This window comes from Electrona antarctica (assembly GCF_951216825.1).
Source record: "Electrona antarctica genome assembly, chromosome: 6".
In the NCBI taxonomy this organism is placed as follows: Eukaryota; Metazoa; Chordata; class Actinopteri; order Myctophiformes; family Myctophidae; genus Electrona; species Electrona antarctica.
Window position 1 is genome coordinate 40,174,009 of NC_136811.1, and position 12,924 is coordinate 40,186,932.

At 42.0% G+C, this 12,924-nt stretch overlaps 2 protein-coding genes across 2 annotated transcripts; both read right to left on the reverse strand.

Annotated features, from left to right (window-relative positions):
* Nucleotides 1–208: 208 nt before the first annotated feature.
* LOC306924654 (trypsinogen-like protein 3) lies at nucleotides 209–4,285 on the reverse strand. Its single transcript, XM_079503238.1, has 5 exons — nucleotides 4,245–4,285; nucleotides 3,413–3,557; nucleotides 3,073–3,326; nucleotides 1,712–1,842; nucleotides 209–647 (listed from the first exon to the last, which is right to left on the reverse strand). The coding sequence occupies exons 1-5, from the start codon at nucleotides 4,282–4,284 to the stop codon at nucleotides 465–467; spliced, it is 753 nt and encodes a 250-aa protein (XP_079359364.1). The 5' UTR covers nucleotide 4,285; the 3' UTR covers nucleotides 209–464.
* A 2,456-nt stretch (nucleotides 4,286–6,741) lies between these two features.
* On the reverse strand, nucleotides 6,742–8,362 carry apoc2 (apolipoprotein C-II; the record flags this gene model as incomplete). The annotated part of the gene is made up of 3 exons (XM_079503747.1): nucleotides 6,742–7,261; nucleotides 7,627–8,002; nucleotides 8,314–8,362. 3 exons carry the CDS (start codon nucleotides 8,360–8,362, stop codon nucleotides 7,171–7,173), a joined length of 516 nt encoding a protein of 171 aa, XP_079359873.1. The 3' UTR covers nucleotides 6,742–7,170.
* Between the last annotated feature and the right edge of the window lie 4,562 nt (nucleotides 8,363–12,924).

Sequence of the window (12,924 nt, forward strand, 5' to 3'; positions counted from 1 at the left end):
GAATCAAAAAGAGGAGAAATGCCACAGTAACCGCTGTAATGAAATCAGTGAACCCCGTACATATTCTGCATAGTCGTATCTTTATTGTATATACAATTACTTTTCCATTCATGGCCACACAGTTTTGAATATGCGTTCAGTGCTTTCCATTTAACAAAGCACTGCTGAAAATAGGTTGTGCTATTTGCACATTTGCACGTTTGCACATTTGCGAGAGAGGCAGCCACAGAGCCAATTTTCTTTCAGTGGGCGAGCAAGTTGAGCCCGATCTGGCTCAAGGACATGTTGACAAGGAGGAAACATTTGCTGTGGCAGGGTCAGGGATCAAACTTGTGACACTTCTGTCACATGACAGTACCTCAAATCTCTAGTCTAAACTTTGCTCTCGCGACAACGGCGTGATTATCAGGCGCAGTAGGCTACATGCAAGGGTTTATTGCTCCCTCCGCACAGGCCAGGTAGTCTTAGGCAGTGCAGACTGCAGAGGTGGTGAAGGGCGTGTATCTGTCCATCACGCTGGCGATCCAGCCGTTGTATTTGCACAGCTTGGTGTAGACACTGGGGTCCGTGGGGTCTCTGCAGCCACGTGTGAGCCAGGACAGGCCCTGCAGCTGACCACCGCACTCCATCACACCGCCACTGTCCGTCTGGAGGACGCGGAGGGAGAGGAAGAAAGGGGTGGCAAGAGAAGGAGGGTGGGAAAGATGAAAGGACAAAAAAGAAAGGGGAAGAATAGAGGGAAAGAGGGAACAAAGGGAGAGAGGTCAGAAAAAACAGAGGGAAGGTAGGGGAGAAAGAAAAAAGGGGGAAAGGAGGGAGAGAAGGTGGATATGGGGAAGGGAGGGTATAGAGAAGGACAAGGGAAGGGCACGAAAGAAGAAAGGGAAAGAGTTTAAAGGAGGGTGAGAGAGAGAGAGACTTCATGGTTATTTATCCATTGATGAATGAATAGCTTTTGTATTTAGATGCTTGGGCAATCTTAGTGACTTTCATGGCAACAAAGCAAGGGGAATTAAAAAGAAGTGAGGGAGAGAATGAAAAAGGGAGTGAAAGAAAGATAGAGGGGGCAACAGGGGCATCAGAGGAAGAGCCTGAGATTATGATGCTCTCGTCCATGCCAATTATGCCGATTTGTAGCATCCCTAGCATCCCTATTCTGGGTGCGAACATTCAGTGAAAATAGCATTGATTGATTGATTGATTGATTGATTGATTGAAAATTGTGTTCACACTCACAGTTTATAGAATAGATACAGTTCAAAAGAAAGTACAGGTCAATACAAAAACTGCTACTGAGCACATCTACAAGCTGTGAGCTTGTAGATCTCCTACTTGTTGTAGACTAGAGGGAAAAGGGCCGAATAGAACCCTGCTGGGGAACCCTGGTCAATGAGGTTTAAGAGGTTAATGTTGTGTACCCACCAAGCAGTTGGTCAATGAGGTTTAAGAGGTTAATGTTGTGTACCCACCAAGCAGTTGGTCAATGAGGTTTAAGAGGGTAATGTTGTGTACCCACCAAGCAGTTGGTCAATGAGGTTTAAGAGGTTAATGTTGTGTACCCACCAAGCAGTTGGTCAATGAGGTTTAAGAGGGTAATGTTGTGTACCCACCAAGCAGTTGGTCAATGAGGTTTAAGAGGTTAATGTTGTGTACCCACCAAGCAGTTGAACCCTGGTCAATGAGGTTTAAGAGGTTAATGTTGTGTACCCACCAAGCAGTTGTCTGTGCCGTTTCGACCAGCACATATCATTGTTGGGCTCCAATAGAGGTCCCCTGGGAAGGTGCTCATGCATGTGTGGTCATCCACAACGGGCACTGATATGCACTTCAGCTGAGATGAGTCTGTGAAGAGAGGAAGGAGGAAATACTGATTATGTTTTTCTGAAAACACACACGCACGCACGCACGCACGCACACACGCACGCACCCACACACCCACACACGCGCGCAAGCACGCGCATGCACGCACACACACAAGGCATTACCTCTGATGCACTGTACTGCACAGGCACACAGTAAAATATTCAGCCTTAAGGATCACACCGATAGTCTGTAATCATCATGTGTAGTCCACTGACTATGACTCTACTCTACTACTATGACTTATACCGTGACTTTGACCAATGATATAGTTGAATTCCATTCATTTAACTATTATGAAGATCAATTTGACTTAACACAAAGGAATCCAGCAAGCTAAATATAATTGTGTTGTTAACATGCCATTTAATGCATTTTAAAATATGTATTGGTTTAAAATGAATAGTAGCCTATAGTCCCTGGAGAAAAGATTGATTGAATTACTTATTAGTGGTGCACTTATGTTTTGGCAGAATTGGCATAACTTTGAACAAAATGTAAACAAACAACAAATCTAAACTAATATAATCTAATGTATATTGCCATGTATATGGCCCTTTATACTGTGTTCCTAAGGTTAAGTCTCAGCATCCATACTCATTCCATACACACTACATTTTACAACAGTGTAAACGCTCTGCTGAATATGTTTCTATGGTGTGGCTGAATGGGGCCAGCTGCCTAGAACAGCGTTTGTACAGTATGTCCCCTGAGTAGACATCTGTGTATGTCCCAATAAGGTCAGTAGCACAATCACGGCAAACTATTACAGCTCACCTATATCAGTCATTTCAAAAGTAGACCAACAGCAAACCACACAGCGTAACTGACATTGCTCTACACCAATCATAGTCCCCGTAAAAGTAGATCGATCACAGCTCAGCTGACGCTGCTATGCCAATCACAGCCGAGCACTCTCAAACCTTTCAGCTTTCAGTCAGTTTCTACCTCTATCCCATCTACAATATTAATAGTAAATTAACAATATATTTGTATTATAATAGAATGTATTACAATAACTAACCACACCAATGCAACTCATTTTGTCCCTACTGGTGTCGTTTGGGCTGTACTCTACTCTACTCTACTCTACACACTATAGAAATAACAACATCAGAAATGAGACATAGGGGTCCTAGACTACATCAACAGTTGGCTGCTGCTAACCCCCCTGCCCTCTGATTTGAACCGAAATACACGAGATGCACTCACAGTCATTTTGGCTGGTGCGGCCCCAGCCGCTGACTGTACAAGTCTCTCCTGGCTGTGGGCAGCGTGTGGGCAGCTGGAGGGGCCTCACTAATGGGGTGAGGCGAGCGGGTGCAGACAGACGGACCATGGTGAGGCTGTGGAGGGGCGAGCGGTACGGGCTGTGATGGACCACATCCGCCACGCGGATGTGCTGCTCCGTCCCCTCCTGTGCGCTCAGGTCATGTACCCCCAGAGATGCTATAGTGTTATAGGGTCTGGGAGAAGAGAAGAGATTGTAGATTAGAAGATGTTTCACAGCAGTGCAATAGTTCAGCACTAGCAGCAACCGTGCAGCCTCTACCTGGGGTTACAGGTGTAGGAGGAGGTCACCAGCCACCACTCGTTGATGAGGGCACCACTGCAGGATGCTCCTTCACCATGCAGCCTGACCTGCCACGGTCTGGAGTGAGGCTCGCATGCCTTGTCATCTTCCAACGGAGCTGCCCCTGTGCATTAATGCAAGACAGACACGGTTTTTACCACTTGGTCCATTTTCAACCTCGTCTTCATTATAATTGGTCCTCACAAATGCCAATTATAAGATGCCACAATTTAAGTACTTGCTCTGCATCTCATTGGAAGGTTATGGTCCATAACCCACCAATGAGATGCAGAGCGAGTAACCATAACTTACAGTTCTGAAACCTGCCTACCAAGGACATGACATCGGCGATGAGGATTCCAAGTTAATAGAAACTATAAACTACGGCCTTTCTTCCCCTGCCCTGGACAATTAGCATGCTGAAATGGAAACCATTGTTCTTCTAAAAAAATGTTTTGAAATCAAATGCCGTCACGGGTAGGCAGGTTTCTGAACCATCTGCTCTCCTCTGAGAGACAGAGTAGCCATCAGTGTTGGCCACCAATGAGCATTAATGAGGAACAATTACATGAAGATAGGTTGAAAATAAGTGAAGTGGTCCTTGACTTTGTCATATGAAGTTTAGTGAAACTAGCCAATACAAGCTCACAATGCGTCGGGAATTGCTGAAAATTATTTTCACACATTCACATTTTCCACATGGACAATCGTTTAAATAAATACAACAATAGGTTGCTGCCTATACAATGAAATTACACACAGTTTATTGGTCAGCAACATTATTAAGTCATTCAGGGAGTGTTGAACCTACCAGTGAATCCTAAAGCAATGACCAGTATTAGTAGCTTCATGTTGCTCTCTCTCTCTCTCTCTCTCTCTCTCTGTTATTTGTTGTTGTATGTCGTCGTTTCTCCAAAATAGTACATGACTACAGCCTGGACCGTCTGGCTCTTATATACCTAACCTTGGGCTTGTTTGAAGGACAGGGAGAGGATTTCCGGCTAAAGCACATTACGTTTTGTCATAGTATTCTTCTTATCAGAACAATTCCCGACACCTGAGCTCATGATAAGGTCACACCACAGTTAATAACCATGCCCTTGCCAAAGAATTGGACAGAGAAAGATTGTACACAGTAAGTACTCTGTGTAAATGTTTCCATTTGTAACAGTGTAGACATAACCACATTTATTAACACTCAGGACATACATACAGGTACAGAATCCTGAATCCCTAACTATTGTTATAGGGATTGCCTGTGATTACTTACATACTGTATATCAATGGTTCAGTTTTTTTTTTAATGTATGACACTGATGTGTACAATGACAACCTCTTTAAGGTTGACAGAGTTTGGTTTTTAATGTATGATGATAGTTGGAGTTTGTTCTAGCTAGAACGAACAATGTGTCTCATTCTACAGATGAAAGAACTCATGGGCTCAAGCAGCTATATTAAAACATTTTCATTTTGTTATATTGAAACTTTGTGCTTTTTTAATACACCATGTGCAATATGCCCTTCTCTCATGACAGGATACATCTTTGCAGAGTCACTATGGGAAGTTCCAGAACTCTGAAGTTATTATTGTAAACGTTGTTAATGAGGTTAATATTTCACCATGATTTCCTCTTGTCTTAGCCGCAACAAATATCTCATGTTATGCAACTTCCACTGGACATAATATAATGACTCTGGATTTGTATTATCTATAGACAAGACGTATTTTGAAATACTATATGGACTTTGATAAGTACTCACAGAACTGTTTTCACCTCCGATGTAATAAACATGTGCAATGTTTTCTTCATTTCATTTGATTTCCCTCCTAACCTAATGTAGAGTAATAGTAAATAATAGTAAAATAATTACCTTTTCTGTCTTGTTTTTCCCCAGTAAAAGTATTACAAACAATACAATAATTCTGGGCCCAATAAAAAAAAGGGACTGAACAGAACTTCACAACATGGACGACCTTACCCCTTTCCTTGGCCAGCAAATCAACTCTAGCTTTTCAGAAATGACTCCTGATAAAGCAACTTGACCCTTAACAAAGGTTATGCACTCCAATCAGTAACCTTTCTATCGAACTTTCAATAAACAGTATGTCATTTTCTGGTTCTGTGTTAAGTTATGTATGTTTGTATTGTGTAGTGCAGAAAGGTACAATAATAAAACATAAAAAAGATAAATGTGTGGCTGCTGGTGGCTGGCTGCCCCTTTAAGGGTAGTGCATAAAAAGGGTGGCCTCATGTTTGGCCAGAAACCTGACTTGAGTTTGTGTTGGAGACATAGAGGCATGAGGTGTACTAGTACTTGGTATTAGAAAACCTCAAACAAAATGTTGATGCTTTGATAATTCATTTTGATTATATGGGGATATATTTTAATTAGTGACATTATATATTCCATTTACAGAGTTTGGCAGGTGTGGTGTTTTGTGGGGGAGCTGGGATGCTGCCGGAGTTAGTAAAGGGTAGGGGAATGGGTCTTAAGAAGGTTTTTGACATGGGGACAAAGTATACTGTCATTTAGAAATACTGTTACAAGTAAATAAAGTCCTGTACAAAAGTAGTACCGGACAAAAATATTGGTATCAAAATTATACCAATGCAGAAGGTCCTATTTTAGAAGTTAAAAATCTTTTTAAAATAGAAGATCTACAAGCTGACAATAACCAAAATCATCTACAAAGTAACTAGTTTTCAAATAAATGTAGTGGAGTAAAAGTACAATATTTGGATCGAAGATGTAATGGAGTAGAAGTAAAATTATTGGAAATTGGAAATACTCAATTAAAGTATGAATACCTCAAAATTGTACTTAAGTAAATGTACTTAGTTACTTTCAACCACTGGTTACAGCTATTCTGTATGCATTCATTAGACATAGTCGTGACTGGTGGCCATATATTTTGTGTTCCTCTATAAGAGTCCTTATGAAATTTATTTTTCATCATAATGACTTTCTTTTCATCCACTGTTAATCACTTGACTCTGGGTTTACTTGTATTGAAAGCTTATCCCTTGTAGTTCATAAATGGAAATATGAATTTCAATATCATGTAACTCTGTGATACAACTACACAGTACACCACTCTGTGGTTGCTATCTAGACAAAACCATATGTGTCCTCCATTTCTTTGAGTCCCTTAGAATAACCTCTTTATTAGATTATACAACATGAATGCTAATTGCAGTCAATTCACTGTTTACTCTCCAATTCTGAAATACCACAAACACTTGTTTTCCTACAAATATTTTATTTGTGACATAAATATTTCATGTTAGGATATGGGTTGACCAGGATATCAGTCAATCTGATGAAGATGAAGAATATAACCACTAGGTGGCGATGAAGTATAAGCTTAGTTGTGTCATTGTCATAGCTGTGTGATTCCTGGCTGCAAAAGCCGATGGAGGTTTCCATTGAAAATGGTAAGAGGCTGTGTTCTCTACTTCTCTCCCTTAATTTACACTTTGTAGGACTCCACTTGTATGGATCCTATAAAGCTGCTTAAGGTTTTTGTGTCGATGTTTTATGTGAGGTTGCAGAAGCTCGAGATTTGGCCTAGTCTAAAGAGGAAGATGGAGTCTGTCTTTTGCTAAAGTTCTTTACGGAAATGTAGGCTACATGTTGTGAGAGAGGTCTTGCCACAAAATACTGCAGCTGTCATTGAGGTTATTTGGGTTGACATTGGGAGTAGTCCAGGGGCAGCTATAGCCTGTGGTGGTTATTTACTGCTGGGGGTAGACAACGTGGTAGAGCTGGTCATAGATGATGCCATAGTAGGTGTTTGCAGCCTTGACTGTATCATCGTAAAGGTTCCTAAGAGAAACACAGAAAAGACAGCTGTTTGAAATGTTCTAGTTCTATTCTCATGGCCCAAAATTCATATTTAAAAGCCCAATCATGTTGGCAGACCTGCCAACAGTGGATTAATAACAAAAACGAATTATGTTCAGACAAGGCTTAATGTGGCATGACTGTCCTATCATCCTGTTATTATGGTGGTGTATACTTTCAGTGTGCCTTTCTGTTGGAATGTAGCAGCTGCACATGTATCAGAAACATAATGCAGGTATATAGATCGGTGTGTGTGTGTGTGTGTGTGTGTGTGTGTGTGTGTGTGTGTGTGTGTGTGTGTGTGTGTGTGTGTGTGTGTGTGTGTGTGTGTGCGCGCGCTATCTTACTTGGCCTTCGCCTCCAGTTTCAGGCCCTGGATGCTCTCTATGTAGCTGTTGGCGGTGTCAACACCATGGGCATAGTATTGCTTGATGCCATCTGTGATCTGGGTCACTGGGCCGGCGGGTTCAGCCTCTGCCACGTGCTCTTCCACGTGCTCTTCCACGGCCTCTGCCACGTGCTCTTCCACGGTCTCTGCCACGTGCTCTTCCACGACCTCTGCCACGGGCTCTTCCACGTGCACTTCCACGGTCTCTGCCACGTGCTCTTCCACGACCTCTGCCACGGCCTCTGCCACGGGCTCTACCACGGCCTCTGCCTCGGGCGCTGCCTCGGCCTCTGCCTCATCTCCAGCCTCCCTTGCGACACGGAAGCTTTCAGCACCTGAACAAGAGGTCAGAGTGGCATAAGTCAGAGGTTTGTCACTCACAGTGTGCCGCACGGAGCATTCGTTTTTAGGATGGCAGCCATCTTCAAATCAACCCTATACAAATGAAGTTCTCCTTTAAACCACTTTATCCCTAGCATCCTTATTTTGACAAATTTCCTAAATGTTTTTTGAAGGTTGAAGTGTTTCATTGTGGTCAAAGTAGGGGAGCTACTCCCTGTATTTAGTCACAAAATCTATGAGCCATGGTATCTCTGAGAGGCAATCCAGAGCCAGCCAGTGTGTCCAAGTGTTAGTGTATACTTACTGAGAGCAAGGAGTGCAACCAGTGCAGCGATAACCAGAAGCTTGTTCATGCTGATGTCACTGGGTGTCTGTAAGCACAAGGAAACAGCACTATAGAGTCAAACAAGGGTCAACTTTATTTTGGTCAACATAGTAAGCAGCATTATCATTATTTCTCACCCCTAACCACCGAACCCTAGCGTCCCTATTCTGGGGGCAAACATTCGGCGAAAATAGCCTACCGGTATGTACAAGCTCACAACATGTTGCAACACAGCACGTTGTGAGCTTGTAGATCAGCTGTTTTCAGCTTTAGAGATTTGGTGGTGATGGAAAAAAGGAGTAGTATAGAGCCCCGGGGGACCCCAGTCAAACCCACACTGATACATACAGTATATATATATATATATATATATATATATATATATATATATATATATATATATATATATAAAAGGGACTCCTGCACATCCAAAAAAGACCTGTGGGAGGTGCAAGTCTAGTTAGCAGGCATAGACATCAAAAAGCGAAAAAATCTTCCAAGGAAGGGACTGCACTCTCCAGGGAACAGAGACGGACAACTTACTGCATCAACTTATTTATTAGCACGACACGTTTCGCCGTGAGTTTCGTCAATTGCTATACAGAAGTGTGAATGTGTCCATTGGGGTTATAAAAATGGGCTGAGGTCTAAACTCTCATTTGCCTAATGGCTTAAATGAGAGTTTAGACCTCAGCCCATTTGTATAACCCCAATGGTCATAAATGTGTTATTACCACACTGCCCTATTTATTAAGCCTTTATTATTGATGTGGTTGCCCTAATTTTGACTATTTTACCTGACCTACTGTGGTGGGTTTTTTGTTTTATACATCTGCTATATATATTTATATTGTCATATCTTTGTATATGGAAAGAGATATATATATATATATATTTTTTTTTAATGAGGTTCCATTTGATCTGTTTGTTCATGTGTCTAGTCTGCCCCTCCCATACATGTAAATTAATTGAATCATTGATACCACACCCGGGGGGGGTGGATCTGTATAATGAATGTCCCTATATATGCTTGACACATTCACACTTCTGTATAGCACCTGACGAAGCTCACGGCGAAACGCGTCGTGCTAATAAATAAGTTGATGCAGTAAGTTGTCCGTCTCCCTGGAGTGTGCAGTCCCTTCCTTGGAAGGGACTGCACACTCCGACACACACACACACACACACACACACACACACACACACACACACACACACACACACACACACACACACACAGTCACACACACACACACACACACACACACACACACACACACACACACACACACACACACACACACACACACACACACACACACACACACACACAGTATATTTTATATACTTTCAATGCATATTGGTGTGTGCTCATTTTTTGTATACCACCTCATAGAACCCCTCATAGAACCCCACGATAGAAATTCAGTGGTACTCACAGTCTCTCCTCTCCAGAATTGACAAAGAAAATCCGGTAAGAGTCACTGCTGACCTGGCCTGTATATATAGCAGTGTTAGGCGTGTTGACATGTCATTCCCATGAGCCAAAGTGCACTGCGAGGGAGATAAACCTCTACTGTGTTCTGGTGTGTGTGTGGGACACTGCGTTTTTGATAAAAGAGTAAGATTGTCTGTCTAAACACGGAATTGCAGGCTAATTGATGGAAAGGGCTGTGAGGTTAGGGCTGTCACGATTACAACTTTAAGTTGACGATTCATTGTCACAAATAATTGCAATTAACGATTTAGTTGTTTTCTGCATTGAACATTTTTTTAGTCTTTGTAATCACAAATTGGGCAGATTGGGAAAATAACTTAAATATACAAAGAAATCACTATATGCTATATGATGGACCTTTTTCAACATGGAAACAATTATGCAAAACTAATTAGGTAATTATGTAATAATTGTGACTGGCCTATGTGAGATTCACTCTCTCTTAACTGTGCTTGGATTTCATTAGTTGGAAGAGGTTTCCTATAATTTGATTACAGAACTATTCCAATCAACTATCGGTTTTTCTTTCAATTGATTAGTCTTACACCTTGCCCTCGTTTCAGCTTCCACAAGGACATTTTCATTACTTGCATAATGGTGGGCCGATGGTGGTGCGTCCATGTGCTCCAAAAATAGTCCTAAGTCCTACTGCTATGGTCCAAGTCTAGAGCATGTTGGACACGTCATCGCGGTTAGCACAGGGCAAAACCAAACCCCAGTGTATGAAATATGCAAGACAGATAGATTTTTTTTATTGGTTGCTAATCAAAGCGTAACCGATATCAAAAGTATGACACTTATGGGATCCATAAATCTTCCCTCATTGATCACAAACAGGGATTTGTTTTATGATAAAAAAATGTAAGAGTCTGTCAACTTATTTCAAATGGCGGATGTCTGGTTTTGGAGTTTTTCTTCTTCTTATTTATTTATTTATTTATTTGTTTGTTTGTTTGTTTGTTTGTTTGTTTGTATATTTATTTATTTAACATAATATAGCATGAAGACACTGCTATTCCCATGGATGAATGTTGCATTTCCCCATACATGTGATATCATACTAAATGTATATTATTCTTGCTAATTCCCCTGTGGTGAGAACAGAGGTTCTCTTCCCTGCGGCACAGGCAATGTGATCAACCTGCAGAGGTCAGTGCAGTGACAAGGACAGCTAGGATCCCAGATTCCCACCCACAAACACTGCCTGTTGCCTGGCCAAACTGTTGAACCTAGCTGGTCTGAGCAGTGGTGGGTGGGTGAGTGTTGTACCTCTAAACCAGGGTTTCTCAAAATGGGGTGCCGTGGTATCCTAGGGTGCCTCAGAATACTTTGATAATATTTGGAATTTATCAACATCACTTCAGTTTAACCACTTATACTTACTTAAACGGAACTGAGTTGTACTGTACTTGGTGCGATCTTTTTAAGTCTACATCTTCAACAAAATCACACCTGTGTGAAGTGAGTGGTGCAACTGTGTGTGGGGGTCCCTGGGGGGTCCCCGGAAGTTCCAGACCCCCAGGAACGCGCCCAGGGGGTCGGGCCGATTCCGGCGAGCCGCCCCACATCCGAAACGGTTGAGAAATGACAGAGTTACCGTGTGGGGGTCCCTGTACTGTACTGTACTGTACTGTACTGTACTGTACTGTACTGTACTGTACTGTACTGTACTGTACTGTACTGTACTGGCACACCCAAAATCATACAGTTAATATGTGAGTGTGTGTTTGTGTTAGGTTGCACACAGGTGGTGAAAAACAACCATGCTGTTTTCGTGCTTTTGATTGATTGATTGATTGATTGAAATATAATATAACAGTTTGCAGAATTACAGTACATTTCTTTTCAAAATCTTTTTATTTCCTTTTTATAACAGTATGGGTGGTCACAGGTTCATAGAAAAAATAAAAATAAAATATCAGATTTTAGTATCAGTGACTGAGGTAAACAAACGTACTGTATAAATCACAGAGATCGTGGGCAGACATAATGAAAAGACTGTTAGTGCAAAACATGCCCCTTCAAGATAAAAAGATAAAGGAAAAACATTTTCTCCCCTTCTAGTCCCAATTTAGTATAGCCAATTCCCAATTCCCCAGCCTCTCTACAAGTACTCCATCTCTGCTAACCCCCACAATCACGAATTACAGTACATTTCAAGCACAAACTCAATACAAAGGCTGTTAACTGTGAGTGGACGACCCAATTAAGCATTACCCTTGTTTACAAGAGGGTCCACCATGTTCAATTCATCAAAACATTTAGAGACGTACAAATAGACACTTCTATATAGACAAAGAACAGAACAGGAATTCATCATAATGGAGGTAAAAGGGGAAAAGAGGGGGGGGATTCAGATTTTACGGGGGCCAGTTTCGAATTGCAGCCGTCCGTAGGTGCCCTTTGAGAGCGGTTTTGAAGGAGTCAAGGGATTCGCATGTCTTAATGACTGTTGGTAGGGCGTTCCACATTTTGGTGGCATAGGAGCGGAAATAATTTAGTCCCTTGTTTGTGCCGAATCTGGGTTGTACATGGTTCGTTGCACTCCCTTGTGGGTGTGGACTTCGTTAACATTAAGGAAGTATCTAGACAGGTACATGGGTATCTTGGTGGTGTATCGAATCTTGTGGACCAGACCCATTGCAAGATGCTGTACTCTGTCGTTGACCCTAAGCCATTCCAGCCTGTCAAAGTGGGCAGGGGTGAGGTGGGTTCAGGGGGTGAGGCCAAGTAGGAGCCTGACCAGTTTGTTTTGGGAAGTCTGGAGCCTAGTTTTAAGGGCCTTTGAGGTGCTGTGGTACCAGGAGGTGCATGCATAGTCAAAGAAACCTTGTACGAGGGCTCCTGTTAAGGTCTTCAAGGTGTTTTTGTTGACCAGTGAGGAGATCCTGTAAAGGAATCTTGTTCTTTGGTTGACTTTTTTTGATTACGTTGGTGGCCATTTTATCACCGGAAAGATTAGCCTCCAGGATGGAACCTAGGTAGGTAATTTCATCTTTACGTGTGATAACATTGTCACCCACTCTAACCAAGAAGCCATTGCCTTGCTGAGATTACTATTAGAGCCAAAGAGAATGGATTCAGTTTTTCCC